The sequence below is a fragment of the Antrostomus carolinensis genome, unplaced genomic scaffold (genome assembly GCF_000700745.2).
Source record: "Antrostomus carolinensis isolate BGI_N321 unplaced genomic scaffold, ASM70074v2 scaffold41166, whole genome shotgun sequence".
Taxonomy (NCBI): domain Eukaryota; kingdom Metazoa; phylum Chordata; class Aves; order Caprimulgiformes; family Caprimulgidae; genus Antrostomus; species Antrostomus carolinensis.
In genome coordinates, this window is record NW_010324708.1 from 54 (window position 1) to 27,348 (window position 27,295).

Here is a 27,295-nt window from a genome sequence, read left to right on the forward strand (position 1 = left end):
ACCGCCCGGCACCCGGTCAGGACAGCCCCGAATCACAGCAGCCACCGCCATCAGGGAACTCCCGGGAAAGGGCAGTAAATGGGCAGAAGCAGGGAGGAAAAACCAACAAACACTGATACTCACAGTGACTCCCGTGGCACAGCGATTGCAAGTCTGCAGGGAAGGGTGGTGGGGAACGGTCCCTTAGAGCTGCGAGCAGAGCGAGGAGAAGCTGGGCACAGAGATGCTGGGGGTGGGACTAGCAATGGGTCAACTGGCTCTTGCCCAAGTATGTGCAAAATAACACTTTTCTGTAAGAAACCAGGGAGCAGGTGAGTTACATCTCCCGCACCTGCAGTAAAACCTGTGCTTAGAACTAAAGGGAAAACTCCAGGAGTGTGCCAGTTACCCAGAGTACATGATCCACCACCTACCTCACAAAAATACTGGGTCTGAAGGATTTACAGAGCAAGACATATTAAAAGTTACATACTTGAAGCTGGTGACAGAAAAAAACAAACAATTTAGGTGCCAGTTGAAAAGATTCACACAAGCCAAAAAGTGAGAAGGCAGGTTTGTCCAGAAAGGTCACTTTATTGGAAAAACCTAAAATGGACTTAAAATCTGCAGCCCTCCTCCCACAGCAGTGGTTTCAATGGGCTCCCCAAGTTACCTTAACAGACCCATTACAGACACGAGCTGCAGTTACAAGTGTTAAAAGTGCAAGTATCCTGAACTTCACCCTCACTTTTATGACCTGTCAGGAAACACAAATGTTTCACAGCTCACAGAGAATTCGTTCACAGCACTTGGGAGTCAAAACCGGTTCCCTGCATTCCCCCCAGGGTACAAAATACATCACTCAGAGTCTGATGCAGAACATCATAGAAGGTAGGGGTGAGGTTCCTTCAAATTTATTTTATTGCAGTAAAACCTCTAAAAGGTAGAGCTGTACAAAAAGTCTAAACAGCATTATTTAAGAATAACAGCACCTTATGCTGCATTTGTTCTTATTTAAAATTCTATTTCCCAAAAATACATTCCTAAATATACAAACTATACAATCTTGTCACTTTAATGCTGGTTTCTGTGATGATATAACTTTAACCTAAAAATCTCCAAAACATCCACATACTGACAAAAGCTCTAATATACAAATGCCTTGGTACCTTCATAATAACACATAAATAACTTCAAAACCCAAACTGCATTTGTAGAATTGTCCGGAAAGTAAATACTTTATGGTGATCACACATCGTCCGCGGAGAGCATTGGAATGTTCATCCTCGGCCGCGTGAAGAATGCCATTTTCTCTCTAAAACAAGATGATCAGTTGTTAATGCAACAGAAGTCTTGCCAGAAATGTCCATCACCCACATTAAAATTTATCCCACCAGCTGTCACCACAAGAAGCAGCAGCACGTCCTCCTACAACCCACACCTCTTATTTACATCTCAGACATTGGGCACCCTTACAGTTAAACTCACCGCACTGACCTTATCAAAAAGCCATTTCAGAAAGGCTCAGTTTTTTGGCTTTCTAGGCATGTTACTTAGGGAACAAAGGGCGGCTTCTGTATTAAGCAAAGGATTTGTGAATTTGTTGGCAGGTGGGGAATGGCTTGGAGTACTCCTGGTTGCTTTGAGATCATGTGCAGCACTGCAGCTAGTTTCCCTGACTCTCAGATCTTATACTTTAATATAAAAAAACCCAGAAGATTTTGTTTCAGCAGAACAGTTAACTACTTCTACGAAGATTAGCTTTCCTCATCAACATCTTAAGTCATCCACAGAAAAATCATGGTAGCAGTCAAGTTTTCCTCCCCTTTACCAGTGACTTGTAATTAATTACCTGAATGACTGTACTTCCAGAGGCTCCTTCCGACTCTGCCCTCGCAGCCTGTGGACATCCTTGGCAGCAGCTCTCATCATTTTATCGGCCTTGAGCTCACACCTGTGTTCTGTTTTTTCCACCTAAACAAATAAAATAATGTAAAAGAGTTGTTTGTGTTTCCAGAAGGAATAATTTTATCCCAACTAATGTCCAAATACAGCAGTATTTCAGCTGCAGGTCTAAGGGGTTTGGAAGCTGCTGACTCTGGAAATCACAAGCTGCAGAAGCTAAACTGAAGGCTGGTCAGCCAGCCATTGTAGTGGAGAGAGCTTTTTGTAAGGTTTTCTTCCAGCCCTTTGGTAAGAATTATGGTGCTACCTGCACCTTCTTCATATCTTCTTGACATATTTTTTAAGCCAGCAGATCAGCTCATGTAACATTGCAACCCATGTTACAGCTGTGCCCCTAAGAGCACCTTGGACCAACGTGCTCCTACACCTGGTGCTGTCATAACTTAAGTTTCTGCCTCGTATCAGCAGAGGTGCCCCAATAAATCGCAGAAGTTGAGAAGCAGCCCTCTACACGAGGGAGAGTACGATGTAGACAGAGTAAGGCAAGTGCTAACCATGACACACCACACCTACTGCAGACTGGGAGGCTGCACCTGACAACACAGACGGCATTTGTGACTACTCTTCTTTGCACCTGTGCTAAGGCAGGAAACCTCTGTGCTGGTAAATGCACGGGTTTGGGACTAGCAGAACTCTACAGAAAGTTAAAGAGGGGACAAACTCCAGAAAAGAACAAGAAGTCCAACACCTAAGGGATGAAGATAATCAGCTATGGAATAATTTATTTAAAAAAACCCCCAAAAAACCCCAACAAACATGACATAAGGCTGCCCACCTTGCTCATCACCTACCCAGGCATACGCATTCCTGAAGGTTTACCTACCTTATCTGTAAATACATTCCTTTTGAAGTTAATGATTTTTATTTAAATCCTCTCCAGAAAAGTAATAATGCAATGAAAGACAACTTTCATAAAAGCAAACAAAATTGTTTAATGAACCATTTGTTGAAATTCTTGGCAATTAGTTCTGTCTCCTTTCCGTCCCTGCCCTGCAGTCCACCCTTTATAAGCAGAAAGATAGATACTATTAAGCTCTTAAAGCCAGAAAGTCTGCTATCATCTGACTTGCATTATCACTTCATATGCACAAGGATCCTTTTCTAAAGCCAAGTGTCACCTGTGCACAAGTTTTATGCAGCCATTATTTGTCTTAGAAGAAGCAAGAGACATAACTGCTACTCTCCTAACCCTGGTATCTGTAGGAAGGCAGGCACAGACTCTGCAGTTTGTACATACCACACCTGAGACTAGCCAGACACTCAAGGACTGCAGGTTCCATTATCAATCGCTTGTTTGATGGAGCCTCAGTGGAAGATACGAGTGACTGTAGTGCTAAGGATTCACTTCCTGACTGTCCCAAGTCCCCTGTTTCTCAAATAACAGTTCTCAAACACTCTGAATAAAATCCGAAGGCAGGTATTACTCACTCGTTTTTCCACCAGTCTCAGCAGCTGTCGAAATCTCTCATCATCCTGTACCCACTGCGGCAACTCTTTCTCTCCCTGACTTTGAGCTTGTTCCAACTGTTCCTTCAGTTCCCTCAGCACCGAGATCTCCTGAACCAGCCGATCATGCCAGGTTTTCGAAGCTTGCAGATCCAGCTCCAGGTCCAATGAAGTGCGGATTAGACGCTCTGTACCAAAGGACTTGATTGAAGGCTAGAAAAGAAGGGGTGTGTGAACACACAGTGATGAGAACTGTCCCGACCACTCCCCTGTGAAGGGCCAAATACATCATGACACTCATTTTTCCATGAGACCCATTTTTCACACAAAGCATTTCTATTGATCCCGCTTTCCAATCCATCTTGAGACAGAAAGCACAAACTTAAGCAAGTCTTATAGATAAGCCTTTTGATTTCAGTGTTTCCACTAAATTTCTTCCTTGTCAGCTTCTCCAAATCAAAAAAAGTCTTGCTTGAACACCTTGCCCCTAAGCCTCCTCTTCAGATGAATCCACAATGCAGCAGAAAAAAGCTGTGTTTGTTTTTGCCAGTAACATATTATGTTGCTTTCTGCTATTTTCAAACAAAAGCTGCCCCAAGAAAACCATCTCAGCTGTCAGTGTCCCAGGGGAGTTTCAGTGATTGACATCACAACGGGCACAGAAGTTCAGTGTGTGCCCCAGAGTCACTACAACGGGGTCAACTGATCATCTGAGACATCATTCCCCTCACCCTCTTCCCCAGCTCCTCAAATTTTTTTAAGTACTTAAGATTATCTCGCTCTGACAAGATGGAAAATACCAGGAACCATCTTCCTAAATTGATTGTTCTAAATGAGTTCCAAGTTAAACATTCCTGTGATGTTCTGATATATCAAAGAAAAGTAGCCTTGAGAGACTTCTCACACGCAAAAGATTGTGAATGAAAGCACGTGGCAACTGATTTATGTTTGCAAATTCTTCCTTTAAAACAGTTCTCCGGTTATTGCAAGTGTCTATGTTAGAGAGAGAAAAAAAAAAAAGTGGTGATGTTTTTACCCGCTTCACTCTGACACTTCGTCTCTCCATTGCGTTTCGAATGAAGGGGGGCTTTTTGGAGAGTGTTGAACTGTCACTGTCGCTAAGTTCAGCTGAAAATTGAAGTGAAAACCACATATTTTTCATGAAAGAATACAAGCAGTGCATACACACATTAGCAAGATCAGAGGGTTCTGTAAGTGATTATAAGCAGTGATGTAAGCAGCACTATGAAGTTCTGTGAAAGGCTACAGTGGACAGCTGCCATCTCAATCTGAGTGCACAACATGCAATCGTTTGGCATGGCCAGATTCTGCCACAAGCCTTGAACTCTGCCCCTTTTTTGGGAACAGACTGCATGGAAAGAGAGGCTCTAAATTAGGCTATAAGGGACCCTACCCCACTGCCCTTCTCTCATGCAAGTAAAGAGGCTGGGCAAAACAGCCTTGAAAAAACCCACTAAGTAATTAAAAAAACAAACTCTTTTCTAACATCTGTAAAACATGGGACTGTATTAAGAGCATGCCCACTTAGGACAGGTCATGCATGATAAAACACAGTGCCTTCTTGTTTGCCAATTCAATTCAAAAGTCGAGTTATTTATAGTTTAGCCTGACCCTCAATCTAGAAAATAATTGTGAACGAACATTTCAAAGCAGTGGAAGTGACATCCTGACCCAGTAAGTGGCCTGTTCAGTTACCTTCAGACAAAGCACACTGGAGACTTTCAAGCTTCCACAGTTTTTTTGCTGACATTATCAGCTACTTACCTTTCCATTTCCATCAAGCTTTCATGTTCACCTCATCTAAAGTCAGGTGGTCACAGCTAAGTCAATTCAAGTTAGCACCAAGCAGTCTTATAGCAGTCAGAAAGGGTTTGCTATGCAGCTGCTTCATCACTGCCGCACAAGCAGCCCTTCCAGGTTAGTCTGGGCATCTCAATATACTGCATGTACCACAAACATATGTGCACATATATATTTTATAAATTTGTGTTTAATACTATTAGTTCCAAGGAAAGATACTATCTAGGAGGTGATGACAGAGCAACTTCTGAGGTCAAAGGCGGAGAAAAGAAAGCAGTGTCAGGTCTCTCTGAAAAAAATCAGATTAAGTGAACATAATGAAAAACAGCATTTATAACCTCAGGGTTGCATTTTTCTTACCCGACAAACATACTGACTTTGTGGTCCTGGTGAAAATGTTTTTGAGCGGATGATAGTGCTACCTCTGACAAACTGAGTTTGGGCTGGATTTGCTGCTCTTTTGTCTTTTGGCCGAACTACAGTAGAAGATTGTGCAAGGCTCTCTGTGTTTGTCTCTTTATCCACCTGAAAGACAGATACAGCAGTGAAAATGCCAGCTTGCCATCTTACCAATGACACACAACCAGGACTGTCTGACAGCCACCTGGGATACATCTCCATTTTCAGTCCCAGAGGCATCTCATTCAAAACCAGATATTGTTTAGCCCTTTTACGCAGGTGCCCTGACACTTCACTCTTCGAACTCAGTAGCTGCTACATTAACTGTATCGTTCCCCAAGGGCTCCACATCCATCGATCACTGTACAGCACAACTGATTCCAATGACCTTTGCCTGTTGATCCAGTCCATCAATGTGACCTGGCACTCTCATACCGAACAGAGGTATGATTTTAAAGACTCTTCCTTTACTTGTTGTGCATCTGCAGCAAAGATCCAAATTCCTGTATGCACATGCACAGAGAGCTCATATTTATTAGACTACAACTACGTTCAGAATTAAACAAGGTCAAAGCTATTGTCACATTAATGAAAACAGTTTTCACAAGCAGCAAAAAGAAGGCATAAAACAATGCTACATTAACTGTGGGACAAAATGGTCATGTAGAGTTATTTAAAAAGATCTCAGGAAGATAAATATTTCAACATCAATCATGAACTTTCAAATAACTACTCCAGCCTTGCTCAGCTCAACAGCAACCGAGTCAGCTGAGCAATGGGAAGCATAACTCATCTTTCTCTTCAAAAGGCCCTTGACTTTACCTTCACTGCTATTTCCATGTGCAGCTGGGAATTCAGACTTTCTTCTGTTTCCCACAGTGATTTTCCAGCATAGAATTCTTCTTCCTCCTCTGCCTCATTTTCACTGATCTCATCCTGTTCTTCCTGATCAGGAACCTCTTCATCTTGCCTGTTAAGAACAGCTTTGCTATTGAACTGGTCTATTGTGGACAATACTCTTGTGCTGCAGCAGGAGTTACCTCCTATAACCTGCTGGATAGAAACATGTCCCCAAGGCAGCCAGTTGTACCTGGCAGGTCCTGTAGCCACTGAGATTACACAAACACAGGCTTATAAGGAAATGATTGAAACTGGAGTGAAGCTGCACCAGAAGGCAATCATTGCCACCAAAAACTCCATACCGATCTTGCTTCAAAAGAAGCAAGCTGAGGTTCAGCCATGTGGTCTCAGCTTAAGGTGAGTGCATCTTAAGGAGATGCATTAGGATGCCATTAATCTTAATTTAAAAAGCAATGCTGGACAAAATTGAAGCATCGTTTTATACCCTTTTCAGCTCCTTTGAACTCACAGCTGGCTTCTCCATCAAACCCATTGGGTCAGGCCTGCTTTTTATTTCAAATGTTGGGCTTCATTAATAAAATCTGAATCTGAACCATGTAAACAACAGACAAAATTAATATTCAGGTAAAGCCTTGCACCATACAGTGGAACTTTGACATAATGAATCATAGAATGGTTAGGGTTGGAAGGGACCTTAAAGATCATCTAGTTCCAAACCCCATGTTCATGGACGTCCATAGAACATTGTACAAATAACAAAATTAGCACAGTGCTATTGTTTATTTTCAATGTTTATCAGCTTTCTTCTCATTTCCCAAGCACAACCTCCAGAACAGAAGAAACAGGATTTTTCACCAAAACAAAAAGAGACAGAAGCAACCTCCCATAGCTCTCTGTCATCTTTTTTCTCTGCACATGAATCCCCAAATGCCCTGATCATCCCACAATGCTGGTAGTGGGATGTACCTACCAGCTCTCTCCACTAGTTAAAGTGCTTCTGCTTTCCTCCAGTTTCTTCTCCACAGCTTCCAGTTCAACAGCTGTCTGCTCCAAGAGTGCCGAGACAGAGTCCTGAGGAGAGCAAGAGGCTTCTTGTGAAGATATGACTCTTACAAACTGCAAAGCACTCAGCCTTTCTGGTCAGAACAGCCCCAACCAGCTTTCCTCTGGTGGCAGGAGGGAGTCGTATTCTCCACACCTGTGTTGTTTGAGCAGCCTATTGCACACACAGTGCTCAGGCAAGCCTGTGTGAGCACACCTGGCCCACCTCTCCCAGTTACACTTGCATATGCACACGTGCAGCTATAGGCTGAGCACACTGCATGCCATGCATGTGCAAAGGTAAGTCTGTATCTTGACTCGTTCAGCAGGTTCAGTGCAGTGAGTTGAACTGTCTTGTGGGAAGAAAGGCAAGAGCTCACACCTCACTTACACCAGATCACACACCACATCTCTCAGCTTTGTAAGGAGCAGATTTCAGTAAGTATTTAGCCCAGGACAAGAGCATATCTGTAATCGACATGTGAATTATTTGGCTGCGCTTAATGACATTTTCAAGTTCTAAATATAAACACACCAGCCTTCACTTCTTGTCTGCTCTAACAGTCAGTCCTTCAGCCTCATAAACCCACTCAGTAGTACTGTTTAGAAGAGATCTGTTTGATTTAAGCAGTTGTTCTTACTGTTTTTTCAGTGCAGGGTACTTCAGAGTGACTGTTTCCTTGTTTACTTTTCCTGTTTTGCTTCTGCAGATACTTATAACTGAGGAGGTTATACCAACGGGTTGATTTCTCTCCGGATCTACATGTTTCAGCAAGGCTAATTTGTGCTCCACCCTATTGAGAGCAAAACCACAGTTTTAGTGTAATACTAAAATTAACAACTACCACATCAGTAAGATGAAATGAGTGAAAATCCAGGACTACTTGACTTCAGCAATCTTCAGAAAAAGAAAAATTGCCCTGTTTATCCCCATTTCAACAGCACTAGTAATGCTTTGTTTAATTATTTTTAACATTGTCCAGGGCTTCCAATACAAGTAGCAAGTGTTGTCACTACAGCTTCTGTGTATGACAATGCAGAAGTATGAACAGTGCCACTACAGCCAGGATAAATTACAGATAATAAAGAAAAAGAGAAAGGAACAGGAGATTAAACTTAAGAAATTTCAAGAAATTTGCAAGGCTGACAAAAATCACTGCTTCAGACTGAGATGTTTTGGCTTTGTATATTCCATTCCTCTTCATCTGCCTTGTCATTTTTTACTGTGTTACATTTAGTATACATCCTGACATATTAAAAACCAAAGTAAAACAGACTTTTTTTTTAAATTTAATCCATGTCTGAGTGGACTCCATTGCACTAGCCCAGTCCAGCAGATTGCATGCTGAGCACACCTCCTGAAAGTCAGCGTGCTCCCACCTGGAGCTCAGGCCCTGTAGGCCTGTACAAACTGACAAAAGAAAAAAAACTCATTTGGAAAATAGATGCTTTCCTGAGCCAAAGTGTGCTTTGCAAAGCAAGGGAAGGAAGAAATGCAGAAGCACCGTAAAACATGCACCTCTCCAGCCAAGGGAGATGCTATGGAAAACATGCAGGACAAAACATGAACCTTTCTGTAACTTAATGGTTGCTTATATCCCAGCTCAACACACCCTACACATGTTCTGGAGTACAATACTCCAGAAATAGTTCTATTAAAATCAACTTGCTCAGGTAATACTGAGCAACAAAAAAAGCTCTTCTAACAATAGGAGGCAGCTGGCTATGGCAATATTTGCACCTAAAAACTATACTCATATAGATTTTAACAGTGTGGATTAATAGCAGTTTTTAAAAAAATCTTTTTGAGATCTTTAATATTCTACAATGGCTTCCACATTCCTGTAAGTCTATTCTCAGTTACATTACAACAAATCTTTCCAAAAGGAAGAAGAATAGGTAGTGTTTCATATTAAATAACGAGAGAAGGGAAATCTAGTAGTCTGACAAAGTCATCAGTAGTTCTGTAACAAAACATTTATGTAATAATTATTTTTTTTCCTGATCAAAATTGTTATTGCAAAGAATCTACCTAGGAGAGATCATATAGATAAGAATTATTAAAAAAAACTTTTACAGAAATTGCCAGAGTTAAAATTTTGTCTAATTCAAGAAAGGGAACAAACACAAAGATATAATAATAGACATTAATACTAACCAAACATTCTTCAAGGTGAGACTTATCTACAGTGCAAACATCGACTCTTAAAGTCTTCTGGCGTAAAGCAGGGTAAGAGATAGAAACCCAAAACACTTCATTGTACACAAGATTGTCTGAAGCTTCCACCGGTCTTGTGCGAAACAAGCAGCTTGTGCTCTCTGAACAGGGCAGGACAGCCACGCGAATGTTCCTATTGAAAAAACCGTTGCAATCACTATTACTGTACGGGTTTGCAGCTCCTTCCATCACAACAGCTCCACAAATATGTAAGTGAAATTCATCCTAAGCACTGTGGACATTACTGTCCTATCCTATTGTTTGGAATAGCAGTCAACTGAGAAAAAAGGAACATCTCGTCACAACATCAGAGACATGAAGTAGCATGAGCTGCCATAGACTTCATCCTTCTGAATCTTGTAACCGAACATCATGGGATTACGTTTTACATGGTTGTTTACATCTGTGCAACTTGTCACACTGCTAACGTACCCTTTTGTAGGCAGAAACAGCTACACAAACATGAAGCAAATTTTTGTCAGCTTATTCAGCACACAGCTGAGTTTAAACACTTGTGCCTAGAATGAGTTTGGTGGAAGCTGTATATTTCCCCACACATGGATCTGTGCCGGTGTCCAAGGATGAGTTCTGCTGCACAACGAATGCCCCCTCTCCACTCGATGCTGTTGCTCTGGGCACTGCTACAGTGAAGAACCTCGTTGGTTAGTGCTAATCCCAGGCAAGTCTTTTCTTAGCAAATACAGACCTTTGAGAAAAAAACTGCACCTTATTTCAGTTTGCAGGTTTGTTAGTTCAGAAATGTGGCTACACATAACAATGTGTAGAAGCATTTCAGAAAGGGTAAATTTTTAAGAATGTAAAAAAACCCTATCTGTTTAATTCTCACTGGAATCTAATACAATTACTTCAAGTGTGTTTATTTCACCCACTTACACTTTTTGATCTTGTTTTAACAGCAGTGCTGAAACATTACTCAGCTGGATGACCAGTATCGCAAATTGTTTATTTTTGTCATCGTATCTGAATTGGAAAGACACAAAAAAGCATTATTATTAGAAAAGTTTGCCTTGTACTCCATGAAGGAGTATTCCACTTGTTTCATTAAGACAAACAAATAACATTAAAAATTTACAAACAAGACAAAACTATAATGGTACCATGGCTTGCCTATACTTTAAAACAAAACCACATATTACATGAAGTATTGCTACCAGAACATCCAGAACTTAGGAATTCAGATACAATGGACTACAGAATTGATCTAACACACATTGCTTTTCCTCAGCCTAGCTAAATTGCTGTATTGTAACTACAACTTTTTTAAAGGCCTTATATAATGACTGTAATATAAAAAAGTTACAAGTAGAAATACTTGTACAACAGTGAAGATGTTATTTCATGTTATATTGTTTTACTGTTGATGGCCATGACAAGGGAGTTTTGTGCTACTTATTTTTCCTCAAATCATAAATAAACTTCCACTAAGTCATTTAAGGAAGGTGCCTCTGTGCCTGCCTTCCTATGCCTTACCCACTACTTGTAGGATTCAGGTTTGGTCAATTATTATGATTGCCATTTACTCTCAGCAGTTTTTTCCCCTGAAGCTGCATGCTAAAGGAGACTGCAAGACAGAAAAAGGCTTTCTCCAGCCCAGCACTGTCAGTGCTCCCATTGCTGGCTTGCACCCTCATACCACACTATCACCAGTTGATTCCCACTGACATGAAAGAGGATAACTGGGCCAAGGACCTCCTTGAGTCGAGTGTAATTCTCAAGTACACTACAAAGAGCGCATTAGTTAATACTAATAGGCCAGGATAAACAGGATAAGAAAACAGAACAGAAGGCACTATCTTTTAACTCTCATATATTTAGATTCGATATTAGGAAGAAATTCTTCACTGTGAGGGTGGTGAGACACTGGCCCAGGTTGCCAAGAGAAGTTGTGGATGCTCCTCCCTGGAAGTGTTCAAGGCCAGGTTGGATGAGGCTTTGAGCAACCTGATCTAGTGGGGGGTGTCTGTGCTCATGGCAGAGGGGTTGGAACTGGATGATCTTTAAGGTCCCTTTCCAACCCAAACCATTCTGTGATTCTATATCATTCTTTCAATTGGAAGGAAAATCCAATAAAAATGTGTAGCGCTTACCTCATTGCAATTTGCACTTTAGCTGTCCCAGCTGCTTCTGTATCATCACTGTCAAACACCATCACTTCTGACACACATGGTCTGAAAGAAACCAAAGACAATTAAGGACTTGATTTCCCTCTTATTGAAGTGCTAGCATTTAGGCAATTCAAGATCTTTTCCCTTCCATTCAGGGGTTGGGTACATGGATTTTGTAAAATTAGCAGCTAAAAGAAAGCCCGTTTAAGAAGTAAGTGCAATCATCACCCTTACAGGCATGTATTACAGTGCTTATCAGCAGAAAGTCATATGCCTTTCCCCTTCACTGCCAAAAAAAGCCACACAAAAGACTGCAAAAATAAGGCAGTTGGGGATTTTTAAAGGATTCCTTTGACTGAATTTTAGTACAGACAGCTGACTGCCCAGCAACAGAAATAAGATTTAACTTCAATCCTGTCCAGCATCATGACAGCAAAAATTCTCAAGTTTGAATAGATTTAAGTCATTCCTTTGTTTCTTTAAAAATCAAACTTCCCTAAGCACATTAAAAGTGACAGAGTATACTGACCAGTCTGCCTTGAAACAGCTACCGGCATCATTTTCCTTTAAAGTTTTATGCACTGAAAGTCCCCCAAACTACTTTCATTGTTTAACTGACTCGGAGGCTATGCTGTAGCATACAAAAACAGGATTAGCATTCTTCCAGGTATTTTACTTTGCACTCTCTCGCATTTCATTACATTTCAGCTACAGAGGACAAACATATTGCTCATCCTACCCTCACCATTTATTATGGGCATCAAAATGGTACTGTAGTCATTACAAAGGCAGGTAAGCCAACAACCCAACACTAAGTAACATCAGACATGTGAGTGTGCATAGGATGCCTTCTGTAACTGTCACACATCATCCCTCCTCCCCTCTCTGCAGAGCTCCCTATCCCATTGAGGGGACACAGGGGCCCTAAGACACCCAACTGTCTGCCTGACTTGAGCCCATGAGGTCCCCATGAGCTCCCCCAAGAGCTGTGCACTTAGGGGGAGCAGGCCTGCTGAAATCACACACTGGATCCGAGCACTCGGGAACTGCATCGCAGCACGTACACATCCATGAAGCGGTTCAAGGTGCTTCTGCTATCTTCCTTAAACATCCCAAAGTCCTCTCATGCTGACTGAGGGCTGTCATTGACACCAGAATGGCTGACTGACAGGATGGGAACTTTACACTTGCCAGATGGCTCCACCATCCCCGTCACGGCAGCAGTCACAGTTTACCAGCACCTTCACAAACAGACCAGCTGTTCAAACAGCTCTCTGTGAGCTTGCTTTCAGCTACGTCTATGATGGGAAGTGTGGGTCATTTTGATAATCAAATTCAGCCTGCTCATAGTTTTTTCAGAAGTATTAAGAAATCTGAGATTGAGAACTTCAGCCACCAAGTTACAAAGAAGATCATAACCAGAAGTATTCCAGCTGACTCCTGTGTGTAAAGCTGAGTCACTGGCTTCTCCCTAGAGAGATCTGATGTCTACCTTTGTACAGATGCCTCATATACCCCGCTATCTCCAGCAACAGATTCATCAGATACTGCAGCTGACACACACGCCGCCTTCAGTGCTCTCCCTCCAGTTGTATTTATACCTATCAGAAAAGCACAGAGGAAAATAAAAAACAGGTGTTAGTGAAAACAAACTGTCTTGATCAGGAGCAGCTTTTTTTCCTTATCCTCCCCTTGAATTGCATTTTTTCCCCACCCAAATATTGTTCAGCAACAGCATGTTTCTGCAGACAGAGAGGACACAGCTAGGCGGGCTGTGCTCAGAGGTTAGAGCTTCAGGAACATGCCTGGCTGCTCTGGAGAACAGAAAGCCCCTGGACAACAAAAGAAACAGCCTGTGTAGTGGTGAGAGCTAGGCTTCATTGCACAGCCACTGTCCATTTAATATGTGGGTCCTGCAGCAGCATGCCTGCAGGCTGAGGTTACACACCGGTTGTGCCAACTGCGTGACAGCTGGCTACCCCTGGCACCTCCACGAGGGCAGGTCCCTGTAGGCAAAGCGAGGAGAGGCTTTCAAAGCACTGGAGAGGCAGAGAGGTACCTATGACACGATGGGCAGCATGCAGAAAAAGCAGAACTTCTAAATTCTAGTGATGTTATAAGTATGAACCAATAAAGCAGCTCCTACTGCAAATCATCCTTCAGCAGGTAGTAGGGCTTCTGGTCCTGGCTACCCAGAGGCTGGGCAAATGCTACTGACCAAGCTCTGGCCAAGTATGGATGGTGTGGAGGGGTACACCCTGCCTGGAGAGCTTATATCAAGTTTAGCTTCAAGGAGGGGAAATAGTACAAAACCACCACCCACCTACCCCTAAACCCAAAAGGTTAGTGTACACAGGACAGAAGATAGGCCCAGAAAGACCAGTTTAACTAGCGAAACATGGAGAGAAAGAGAGATTATAGCATTTAAAGTAGCAGACACATTCAGGAATGCAGGGAAAAGGAGACAGGGAAGAGAAACCAAGGAAGCTGAAGCAAGGAGTTTTGCGCAGAGGTGTTATCTCACGTAGATTTCTTGTGCTACAAAACAGGAAAAGATGTGCTGTGGAACATTCTGCAAATTCTGCACCTTTTCACTTGAACCACCACATTTCTGCAGAGATATGCTTCAGCTGAGAGTCTGGAGAAATCTGTCTGCCAAGGTGCCTAACATGCACTGGGACGCACCCAGCTTTTAGGTCTCCCTCGCTGTCAGGGCTTTGGGAAACCTGTTCCAAGAGTGAGGAGGTGCCATGTTGTCGCACTGGGAGCGGCTGTAACCTCATAGCATAAGTGCAGCAACGCACTCCTCTCGAAGACGCTTTCATTTTTCAGAAGGTCCCTCTTTCCTGTAGCCTTAGGAAAGCACACGCCTCCAAACCAATATATGGTTTCCATCTCATATTTTCTTTATTACAAAGCGAGTTTGGGGTTGGTCTTGTTAGTTTTTTGGGTGGGGTTTTTTGTTTTTGGGAGGTTTTTTTTGGCACAGTCTCACAAAGCCACTTCAAGAATTAAAAACAGCTTTGAAAAAAACATTGGTGCAGAAAGTGTGCAAGCTCAACATAGGTTATGGACTACTATAAGGACTTGTTCTACAATCAACAGTAGAGGGTGCTACAGGTGACACCGAAATACTGAGTGCACGTGTGCAATCTGGGCCCATTTATCCATGTATTTTTTTACAATATCACTGAATAGTATTTTTCATCTTGACATTCCCATGGAATCATTGTACAGAAATAAATTTCCAGACCTTTCCCCCATAGACCAAACCACATGAATAAAAGTTAGCATTTGTAACACAATATATCAGTCATTAACTGAAACAAATGGATCCATTTAATACTGGCATTCACAGTGTAATCCATCCCCTCTCCTGCCGCGTGCCAGGGCCTGGCCCCTGCTGCACTCTTGATCATAGGCTATACTGGAGGTATGTGAGCAGGGTCAAAGATATGTTTCTTCTTTCCTCAATGCTGCTTTGTACCTCCTGTTCCACAGTTTTAATATGAAAATAATTTCTCCCCTGCTGGCTGGCTTTCTAGATCAAGTTGTTTGAGTTTTACACACCACTCCCAGAAATGCTGCCCTGGGAATCCCTTTGCATGAGGCTTGCTTACCAGGAAGGACACCACAGGTTGGTCTCCACACGCTTAACCTCTTTTTTTCCTTCAGTTACCAATGCCATTTAGTCATTTCAACCTGGAAAGCCTTCATTTTTGACCACTTCACCCAAGCACCTTGCGGCCAAGGGGGGTAAATACAGAAGGTGCACGAAACCCAGCATGAAGTGGGTATCTGTACAGCAAACTGCTAAAGTGTAAACCTAAAGATGAGTGGTTCCCTGAAAAGGATTCATCATGCTGCCATCCTTTTCCTTACTTTCTTGGCACTTGGAAGGTCACCCCTGCAAGTCTTACACACACACATTGAACCTGTAGCTTTTTCATGTGGCTAACTAACACAAAATTTGGATTTTCTGTTTTAAGCCTCAAGTCTCTAAAGAGGTATCACACTAAAAAGAAAGTTTATGGAAGTGTTCAGAACTGATTCTGCTCTCTTCTATATTTTAAGCAGGCAGATAACATTTCCTATGTTCTTTCAGTGTATTTTTTTTTCACTCATATCAAGAATTTAAAGTTTGCTCTTCACTTCCTGCCATTTTCCCTTCCATGGGCTCTCCTAGACACACCATGACAAAGCCTTGAAGAACCATGTCATACACTGCCCTCACATCCATGACATTTCTTCTGAGAATGCCAGACTCTGCCAGATTCTAAGTTTTGCTACTAATTTCATCTAAACCACTCAGCTATCACTTAGGTGAGAGAGGAAACCTTATTTCAACCTCAAAGGTAGCAGAGGTTCTGTTCTAACAGGAACAAAAAGCAAATCCCTCAGATATACACTATTCAGCTCTACTTACAAGAACACATGAGCGTGCTTTGCCCTTAAGGCCACCCCAGATCCAACCACCACGTTTCGGGTGTTACACTGACCTGCCTTCCCCCCTACGCCCTTCAAAATCAAAATGCCTGAGGAGTAAAATCTCATCTCGTTATTGCCCTGAAATAAACTACTTACAGTGATTATTTTGTCTGCTGACTGGCTAACAGCAATAATCACTTAATCTGCTTAACACCTGAGCTTTCACTTTAACAGCCTTGACAAATCTTGAAGAGCTAAAAAGGTTAAAACTAATCAGTGCCCAGTTTTAATAAGAATAATTAGTGTTTCCTACTCAAATGAATAATACCTCTTGCTTGTAGGAAAATGGTAGCTCAAAGGGGAAGATCTGCACTTGTGTTTTTTATTGTATTTTAAATAGTGTCAGTCTTCTTAATGCAGAAGGCAGTGATAACGTGGTGCTAGTTCCCTTTATTCACACAGGCTGTTTTATAATCTTAAGAAAAACAGAAACAAACTGCACTGCTGGTTCATACAACTACAGCTTGCAAGTTTATATTGCCTTTAAAGCTCTTCACTGCGGTTACAAATCCAGTCATTTCACTCATGTCCACCAGAATTAACCCAGCTACAGTCATAAGGGCTTCAGAGAGTCCTTAGCACAAGCACCCTACTGCTGCCTACTGCTTTCCATCCACTTCAGCCCAGCCATCATTCTAAAAAAAGATGAACCCTTCCCACCCACCAATAAGCCATATGCATGTATGAGGACATCCTCTATCTCTAAATGTTTTATTTTATCATGCTCACAACCTAAACACGTTTTTGTTGCTAAGAGACCATCCCCCTCAAAACATCAGAAATTCAAGCACAGCCTTGGCATGTCTGCTCAACTGAAGTCAATAAATTCATTGCCACTGATTCACTGGGAACCAGAGCAAGAAGTTGTGCACACTGAGGTGGCAGGGAAGGATTATTATTGTAATTTGTTAACTATTAAGCTAAATGGCTTTCCCAGCCTTCCTCAAAAACTTGGCCAAAACACTTGTGTTAATATGGCATTATGTTCCTCCCAGACCCAAAACACTAGATGACATTCTGAATAGGTTAGCGCCAAACTGAGAATCCCACCACAACCATTTATATTTGCACAAAATCCCTGTAATCTGTGTACATAGGCATATAAATACACTAAAAACACACCTAGATAGTCTTCTGCAAGACTCAACAGATCAGCAGTATTTTTTGTGTACAAATTAAAATACCAACCCCTTCTCCCAAGCAACACAGAAAACACAGTACACTTTTCAACACAAAGATATCAAGATGACAGCTAGCTTTTGAAATACTTGCTTCTCATTGCATTATACACTACATTAAAAATAAATGCATGCATGTGCATGCAAATAGTTTGTTACTATACCTTGACCTAGATGTTTATCTCCTGTTCTAGGCTCTTCCAGTCTACAGTTGCCACTCCCAGTGTTTAGGGTGAGTTCTGAGAGATTTGTACTTATCTCTGCATCATCAAAATCCATATGGCTTGAAAAGGCATCACCAGTTAGAAGTGGATCTATCACCAGTGGAGAGCAAGGTGGAGATGGAGAAGAGAGAGATGACCTTGGAGATAGTGATGTCATGGATTTTGGAGTACCAGACAAGGATCTCAGAGCCTGTATGCGACTGGTAGTATCTGTTTTGTGAGTTTTTGCTACTTCGTTTTCGTGAATAGTGGTGATACAGCCTGACGGTCTGAATCCAGTGGCTCCTTCTAAGAGCAAGTCAAGCTTGTTTTGATAGTCCAAGTCCAGCTGCTCCAACTGCTCCAGGTGCTCATAGTAGAGATCAGTGAAACTGGCTGAGGTGGATGAATCTTGGCTGGAGGTGGCAAGAGATCCTCTGCTAGATGCGAGAGAACCAGGGCTGCTGCTCGAGGAGAGGGAAAGCATGCTGGTGGAGAGACTGAAGGAAACGAGTCAGAAAACCATTACACTGTATCTCCTGATTTCTCAGGAAAACACTGCAGTGTCACCAAATCTCTAAGCCCACGTGGTACATTTTGCTTTGTTAGCTCAGGCCATGTGCATTAGTCCCCACAATTCAGAACCACTGTCTACACAGAGGAAAAGTTGTATCACTTTTCAGTAAAAATACTATAGTTCATACACATTTTTCTACTCACCATATCAACCTCATAAGCACCCCTGTTTAGCCAAAACAACTGTTAATGAATAGTTTCAAATCAATCAAAATTAGTGACAACATTCTCCTCCCACATTTGTCTGGAAAAAGATCTATGGTTCCTGTTAATCTCCAAAGCAGACCACAAAAACCAGCAAGGCCCATGCAAGAAGATGAAGTTATTGGAACAAACTGTCTGACCATATGGAAATTTTCTTCCTCAATCTTGGACCCACAGCCAAAAGGCAGTAACACAGCTGCCTGGAACTGGCCCTCAGAGATCACAGCAGCCAGCAGTTACCAGAAAACTGGCAGGATTTACCTACATGAAAGACTGCTACATGGAATCCAGGGCCAGGAGAGCAAGGGAAAGATGTGGGGCTGGGCTGTGAAATCAGTTCACACAAATTATTTATCCCTAGAGTTCTGGGTTCAGAACATAACTGACAGCAAAATTAATTTTAAGCAGGTGCTAAATAGAAGTCTGTTCAGATGAGAAAGCCCAGACACCACAGCACACTTTTTTCTACTCAGAAAAACCAACAAATCCTCCAGTACTGACTACAACATATAAAATCCCTAGAAATTCCGTTTAAACCAATGCTCCTGCTCCAGATATTAAATACCTCGCTCGTTACTGTTTAAGACCCTTAACCCTCACTTCAGATACAGATTAGCTATTGAAAAATTTCTGTGTGTGTGTGTGTATATATATATATATATATATAAAGGTGGCTTAAGGTACCCCACTAAAAACCAGTGAGGATGTTAATAAGCCTAATAATCCCTGATTTATTATATATGGAATAAAAGCTAGAAGCTGCTTTTTTATAATTATGCCCACGATCTTACAAGAAAAAGGCAAGTATGCAGAATTTATTATAATTTTGGCACAAAATGTCTTCTGCATTTGTATGACAGATGTGTACTGCATCACGTTAGTTCAAAAAAGCTTTTGGGTGAAACAACTGAAACATGATAGATGTTTTTGCATTTTGGCAGTACATATAGATCTGGTGAAGACTAATAAATTTACAGCTTTTTAGGGTATTTCTCTATGAAAAAGGAGGATTTTTTCATTAATCTTTTCCCCATCAACAAACTGAGCTCAACTTCATTTTGTGCATACCTTTGAATGCCAGACATTTTGCATTACGGGGTTAATAACAAATGCTTATTCTTATGAAGGAGCATGCCAAGAACACTGGGCACATAGTTAGGAAGAAATTAGTTTCACATGCTTCTTGGTCACCTCAGAAGATCCCTAATCAGCTAGATGAAATGAAAATATGATGCATTTCCACTGCATAACAGCATCACAGAGAGCTATTCTCCATGGTGGCTTATTTACATGTCAGTCTTGCACTATGATTTCTTTCCAGTCTTTTCGGTGTCATCTTCACAAAATGAAACAGAATCCAAGTGGAGCAGAAGCTATAAACAGAGTAAATTCAGTACACACTGATAGGAAAAACCTCAACCAAACAAAACCCCCACCAAACTCTCTTCCTAATCAAAAAGGATAAAAACATAGTTTTAGCTGATGATGATTTAGCCTTACTGCCTGCCATCATGCATTTGTCTGGAAACAGTAATCCTATGGTCTTCCAAAACTACAGCCTGAACAACCAGACCCCATTACAACTGCAGAAACATTTCTATATATCATATGAACCAGATTCAAGGATATCTCAACACACTGTCTACATTGCAGGCAACAGCACACTTGGAATTAATTTAGAGAAACAGTATCATGACATTCATATCTTAACATGTAGTTGCATTACTAAGATTCACTTCTCTTGCTGTGTAAATGTTAAGCTGTCTTTAATGTAATTTATTAATATAATGGTTCAGTAATTCAAACATTAGTAAAAAAAAATCTGTTATCCTTAGGCACCTAAATGTTACATGTGCAAAAAAGAAGGGATTACGCAAAGTCCTTCTGTTGTCAGACAGGCACCACCACAAGCTTATTTATCCCATTCTAAAGCACCCATCTAAACTGAGCAGGATGTATAATCCTCGAGGCTTCTCTTTCCATTGACTATACAGGGTTCTTAGGTCACTACCATAACTGAAAGGTCTCTTAGACCTCTCAAATGGGAGACGAAATTATTAGCAGAGAAAGGCAGTTAGACCATGCACAGTTAAAGCACCTACAGTTTCTGCAAAAGGTTACAGAAAAGGTTACCTTTTCAGCTGTGTGTGCAACATTGCAACTAATCGTGTTGTTTCTTCCAGTTCTCGGACTAGCTGATTTCTTTTGCTATTCAACTTCAATCTAAGAGAAGACAGAAGAAAAAGATAAGCTAAAACAGCATTTACTATTTAAAATGAGGAGTAAAGGCAAATTCTTCTCATCTGAGACGCCTTCCAGCATGATAAAACCATGAAAATACTATGTAGAAAACTGGTGTAGTCTGGACACTGAGCATGTAGAAGAAATTAAAATATAGAGCCACAGAGAGAGTGAATGCAACACACCTATTCCATATATATTCAAGAGACTACAGTTAAAAGTAACATTGCCATAGCCACCCATATTAATACATCCAGATGGCAAAGCGCTTGTAGGCAATGCCTAATGCAGTATTCATCCTCACTCTACCCTCCCATGAGATCTCCCTCTGCAACACAAGTAAAATTGGGGAGGATAGTTGGCATTTTTTTTCAGCTAGTTTAGATTCACGGGATATTCCATGCAACTCCCACAGTCCTGTCAAATACCAGTTCCTACAGGAATCACATACAAGGATGCTCAGAACAAACAACAAATTTAAAAAATTTAAAATTCCATCTATTGACATTTACCCAGCTCCAGACTGTACAGCAACTGTAGAAGCTGCTGTGAGGTGCTGGCTGCATATAGAAACATTATGGGCTATTTTGAGCATTTCTTACATTCCTATTGAGGATCCATTTGTAGGAACAACAACCTTTTTCCCCTTGGGGAGTGAGATTTTCACAGGGTTTCTTTTGGGAGATGATTTCAGAAACCTTATAAGTAGAACTAGTCTCCCGGAAATCTGAGGGCCCACTGCTATCAGCATTCAGCCAGGGGATGTTGCTGTTTGGTCCTGGTTAACTCTTGTCTAAGAAGGCAAGCTCTGTCCTATGCCCAGTAACCTACCTCTCAGTTAGAGCTTTGCTCTGAGTGTCTCTAGCAGCCTGAAGGTCTTCTTCCAGGCGCCTTCTCTCTGTCTCCAGTCTCTCCACCTCTCCTCGAGTCCATTTTCTGGGGCTAATAAATCGCATTTCTTTTAAGAGCTCCTCCTTCTCATTAATTAATATTAGACGATCCCGCTCAGAGTCCAGCAAGCCAGGCCAGGCCTCGCTGTCAAGCTTAGCCAGTTGTATTTTCAGGTTTGCTATTCTGCAGCACAAAAAAAAAGCAGATAACAGCAGTTATCCCATGAGGAGTGTCTGAGCCACTGCTCCAGATACACAAAGGTACACCACAACCACCCACATCTTGCATTGCCTTGAAGAAAGCTCTCAGCTCAGGGATAACAACCCTCACCCTGGTGCCTTCCTTACCAGGGTGCTGTCAAGTGATGGCACTGCCAGGAGGCTGACATGCAGAATGGGATTTTTAACTCAGGTTTGCTTCCCATGGTAAGCTAAGTCTCTAGCTAACCTGCAGAGTCCACCAGTCAGCGAATAGTATATGAGAAATTATGGATCTCAGAAAAAGCTGTCAGATATACTATAGGGTGTTTCATATGCCCTAGAGCTAATAAGCTCACAGGACTTGCTGTGGAGAGTATCATGTGATAAATATCTTCAATCAGTTTTATGGAAAAGAGCTGTGTACTCTCTGTATACGATTCAGGCTGATAAAGATCAGTGGTTACTCAAAAGTTTAGAAACTATTTTTGTATTTACAATGAGGAAGTTAATCATATGCATGCTGCTACTGGAAGAATCCAACTACTGACTCAACACTAGGCATTCTGGACACATGAAAGGGCTATGCTGCTTCTGGTGTAATGTGCACCTGAGGACTTGAAGAGTCAAAAAGGCAATTCGATCCTACCTAAAGCCAGAACCACTCATTTGCATGAAATTTAAAATCTATTTCCATTAGAGGTATCGTTCTAGATTTCAGTTTAAAGTCTGTAGCACTTGTAATCCTTCAGCACCATTCCATATTATCTCAGGCAGGAAGGTGATTACTAAAAGCAACAGCAATACAGATCTAGAATTTAGCAAAAGCTTTGATTGACAGCAGAGGACAGCACATCCCATGGCAGGTAAGGTGGCTGATCACTCCAACTATCTGCCTATTCCCAGTTTCCTAAGTATCTGAACTGCTCAGTTAGCTTCACAAATGGTCAGCTTTGCAATGCAACATACAGAGGGAAGCAAAAAACCCAGGAGCAGGTCAGGATACAGAACCCAGAGCAGTAATGTCAATCTTCCCAAAGGAAGCTGTCTCCTTGGGGCTTATTGACCTACAAACTCTTAATAATGTGACAGGGTGATCACGGCAGTTTGGTGAGAAACAATAGCACAGATAAAGTTGAATACAAATTACCAAGGACTTGCATTTCTGGAACTCACATGATCAAAAATGATCAAGTGGGGAGCAGGGAATGGGAAGGGCACAATGGACTGAGGTGGAGAAATTACAGAAGCTTAGAAGGTAAACAAAGAGGAAAAGTATCTTGCAATATAAAGCAAGATATTTGCAAAAATAATTCACCTTACTGAAGACCAGAGAGTCAAGGCATACATGTCCCTTCACATGATTAACTCAGATTAATGTCTCACTGAGGTATAGTAAATACATAAGAAATGGAAGTGAAATGCTGTACGTGCAAAATGAAAGCCCAATATTCATCTCCCTTTGAAAAGGGCTTTGTGATCTGGTGACAGAATTACTGGACTTAAATTGGGCACAAACTGCGGCTACTAATGTAGATTAACCACTTTTTAGAATTTGGTTTATGCTACAGAAGCGCACAGGATGGTGCACGCTTCCTCTAGCAAACCATGACACATGCAGGCACAGAGCAAATTCAACACCAACTAGCAAAACCAAAGTGTGTGGAGTAAGTATTAAGATGCAGATCTGGGCAGCAGCAGCTACACAACTGCTGAATGGCCTTGAAGAATAAAGCTTTGTCTTCCAAGCTCCAGGGGCCAAGAGGAACTTGAGCCCCAAGAGAGCCTGTGAAGGATTAGGCTCACACAGACTGACCTGCCTCCTCCATCACAGCAGATAGACTAGAGATCATCTTTCTGAAGAGAAGCCTCACTTTCTGTAAACACATTTCCCACAGCAGGTTGCTTACTCTAATTAAAGTTCCATAATTGATAGATATTCAGCTCAACTATTTTTAGGCTTTCTTAGGAGCTGTTTTGTTTTTAAGTGCCTGATTAAGTGCAATACTGGGCTCCAGTGAAGAATTAACAGTGGTATTAATTCATAATCCAAGAATTCCTCTGTGCATTTTGAAGGGATACGAGTTTAAGAGGATTGGTTGGCATTAATCTGATCGCTTTTGGCATACATTCGGATGGATATGGCTTTTCCACTGGAATTTGTTCTCTATGCATTTCCGAGTCTAACAGCTTTGTTAAACTAACCTCAAGCTTTACCCTTTGTAAATGATAATTCTTTTTCCCTTTCTCAGTTAAAAGGATGTGTACATATTCTCTTTTTCCAATAAAACAGCATTGTTACAAAATAAATGCTTTGGAGACTGTCTGGCATTTGACTGAAAACTCCAGCCCTTCAGCATTCACTGACCAAGTCTGAACTACATCATTGCCAAGCCATGCCAGTTTTGCATTGCAAAGAAACCAGCAATACTGAGTTCAGGTCATATCATCTTTCTGAATGGTCACTCGCTTGCAAGACTGAACAAAATACAGAACAGGAAGCTCAAGTTTTATTTAACTGTTTTCTTTTCACTTAGAAAAGGTAGTTAGATGATTTATCCATTGTAATATCAAGTATATTTTATTTTTTTTTTACTGGGGACAGCTGGTACTTATCTGTGACATAGGCATAACACATACAATTTTTAGTCTCTTTGGAGATCTTTCAGAGCACATGCATCTCCACAGAAGCATACATTAAGATGTATATCCACAACCAGTAATTAGAAATCCTGTATCAGATCAGCCTCTGCCCTTCAGAAAAAAAAAAAAATCAAAGCAAGAGGTGTGACCTAAAAACTGACCAGTCAAATACCCACCATTGTTGCAATGCTGCTAAATGTGACATTAAAATGTTCCATTTTAGGAGATTATAAAACATGCTTTTAAAATCCCAGTTACCACCAGTCACACAAAACCCAAGCTGAAAGTTTAATTGTTGAAGGAACTAAAACAGTGTACAGAGTGCAACTGCTGCACAACTGAGCTACCCCTGTATGTCTGAAATTGTACAACATAATTTAGTTGCATCTCTGATTACATTTATGCTGCAGTAGCTATCTCCTTGTTGAGATGCAGCACTGACATCTCTTTTGACATGATACCCATTACCAGTTTCCAATCCAGTTAAGCTACAGGTTTGTCACTGTGGTTGCCCTGTGTTCTTTTTTGCAGGTTTAACATTATCTGCTCTAGGGCTCTCATTGCCTCACTGAGCCGTGAAAAGAAAGGACTTCGTGGTGGGCAAGGAAACACGCAGAACTATAGCCTGACGGTTCTGGTGTGGTGAAGTTCAGCGAGATATTCACCTACATCTATGTCTTTAGGCTGGTCCACAACGATGGTGTAAACAGTGTCTGCTACAGTCCACTTTCAAAATCATCAGCCTCTTAAAAATCTAGTAGTTCTAACCTAATTAATATGGGATCATCTTGATTTCAGGCCTGAAGTTTTACCTTTCCAGATAATGCAGAGTTAATAAGACAGACGTATGTCAACCACTTGGCTCCCTTCATAATACATGCATGGGCAAAGTACTTGCTCTTTGCTTTTGGAACATTATGGTATGCTGCTGTGGGGAGAGGAAACACTTCTAACATCGCAAAGAGGAATTTTCACAGGAGCAGAAGGTTCCTTGTGAGTCACTAAATTCATAGTATTGTTCCAGCTTAAAACCAGTTAAGGTATTTGTTTCTGCAGCTCCTACTAAAGACCATGCCAAAACCAGAATGCTTTGATAGCTGGAAATCTTTTCATTTTAGCATCAATTATTCATGCCCATTCAGACCCATCTTTCCTCACGATGTTTTTTAAACTCTGAGAAAATCTACAGATAATCTAAGATAGACAGGAGGTATCAAACCTTCTTTAACCACTAGATTGTGTTGTATGCCCTTCATCATAACTTCAAATGAACTATTGTGCTGCCTTTATAAAGCTCTATCTCTTTTTAAAGAGCATATTAATTATCTTCTCAGGTTTGTCATTATTCATTCGCCCCTCCTTGGAAAAGATACAGGCTATGCTCCACTTCAATCTGCAGATGTAAAGTCAGTGTGAATTAAATTGCAGTCTCCAGCAAAGCTTAAAAGTAAAAAGCAATTTTAACACTGGAAAATGAACCACTGCATCTGGAGGATTAATAATTTTAATGTTGTTTTTTAAAGTCACAGGGTTATTTGAACATCGAGGTAGTTTGGCAAATCTTGGATTGGCAAAATACACAGTTTGATAAAATTGCTCTACCTAGGAAGAAAAGTGTAAGTTCATGTCAAAAGCAGCTAGGCACACACAGTCTTTGACAACTACCATAGATACAGATCAAATCTTATGCCACTGAGAAATGTGGCCTACTGACCACGCCAATATACTAAAAAGAGAATATTATGAGTAACCTCAGCCTTAAAGCTCTTATCTCTAACCAGAGACTAGAGAAAAATCCTTGTCTCTGCATATATCCAAGTACAGATTTTACTACGCATCTGAAGTTTGTTATTCTGGAATTGTAAAGTCCCTTTAGAGCAGTTACGATTGAAATCACCACCATCGATGATTACATCGCTGAACAAGGACTAGGCCAGCCAAAGTCTAAATAATAACGCTTGGTGGTTTATTGTTTAACTAAACAGTCAAGTTAGCTGTTATCTATCAAAAAAAGAAAATAGTAGAAAACTTTTGCTTAAATTGGCCTGTTACGGAGATAGGAATTTTTAAAATCTAGTCTTCATTCATCTCAGATCAGAGGGCAAGGGTGAAAACTTATGTTCTTACAGATAAGCTCTGGAATTGTAGCCACTGACCATATTTTGATATGTTAGGTGTTAACAAAACATACATTTATCCTTATCAGACTTAAAGCCATGCAAACATTCATTTCATTTTGAATAAGGTAAGGAGATGCCTTGCAGTGCAGTCTCCTTATTAGGAATGGGGAAGCATTGGTAACAGGTAGCAAAACCACTTACGTTCCTACAGGTGTGGCCAGACTGAATTCTTCATGTATTAGTCACTCCTTAGTAATTTCTAGGATGGTTATTTATTCCTTGAACGATAACATTGGCCCAGAAAGCCTATTGCCTCACTGTCTCAAAAATTACCATGTTTATTTAGCAGTAATGCTGGGTTTCAATCGGAGTGGCACCTTTTCTATTGAAGCATATCTTCAGAATAAACTGTGTGACAGCCAAACAGTACAACAGTCCAAAGAATTACCTTCTCTTTGCTTCTTCATATTGAAGGCGTAATCTCACTTTCTCAGCCAACTGGTTATTGCTGCTGGTAATAAACTGAGACACAAAATACAAAATCAGCAACTTGGTAACCACGCCTCTTTTGATATTCCCTACTGAAACTGATGATGTTACAAGTTACACTTGCTCTTGTCAAACTCATTGTGATAGTTTAACTTAGTTGGCAGCCAGACAAGACACAGCCACTTGCAGCTTCCCCCCCACACCCCCCC

General features: G+C 41.2%; 1 protein-coding gene across 1 annotated transcript in view; it reads right to left on the reverse strand.

Annotated features, from left to right (window-relative positions):
- Positions 1-619: 619 nt before the first annotated feature.
- Positions 620-27,295, reverse strand: part of WWC1 (WW and C2 domain containing 1) — a gene marked incomplete at its 5' end in the record, with an annotated part of 37,732 nt that continues 11,056 nt past the window's right edge. The window contains 16 exons of the mRNA XM_010171012.2: positions 620-1,294; positions 1,832-1,953; positions 3,373-3,603; positions 4,427-4,508; positions 5,561-5,736; positions 6,433-6,580; positions 7,442-7,542; positions 8,154-8,306; positions 9,671-9,863; positions 10,625-10,711; positions 11,839-11,919; positions 13,349-13,457; positions 17,687-18,225; positions 20,639-20,728; positions 21,578-21,820; positions 27,046-27,119. Coding sequence (XP_010169314.2) covers positions 1,228-1,294; positions 1,832-1,953; positions 3,373-3,603; positions 4,427-4,508; positions 5,561-5,736; positions 6,433-6,580; positions 7,442-7,542; positions 8,154-8,306; positions 9,671-9,863; positions 10,625-10,711; positions 11,839-11,919; positions 13,349-13,457; positions 17,687-18,225; positions 20,639-20,728; positions 21,578-21,820; positions 27,046-27,119 — 2,496 coding nt within the window. The remainder of the gene's footprint in view (positions 1,295-1,831; positions 1,954-3,372; positions 3,604-4,426; positions 4,509-5,560; positions 5,737-6,432; positions 6,581-7,441; positions 7,543-8,153; positions 8,307-9,670; positions 9,864-10,624; positions 10,712-11,838; positions 11,920-13,348; positions 13,458-17,686; positions 18,226-20,638; positions 20,729-21,577; positions 21,821-27,045; positions 27,120-27,295) is intronic.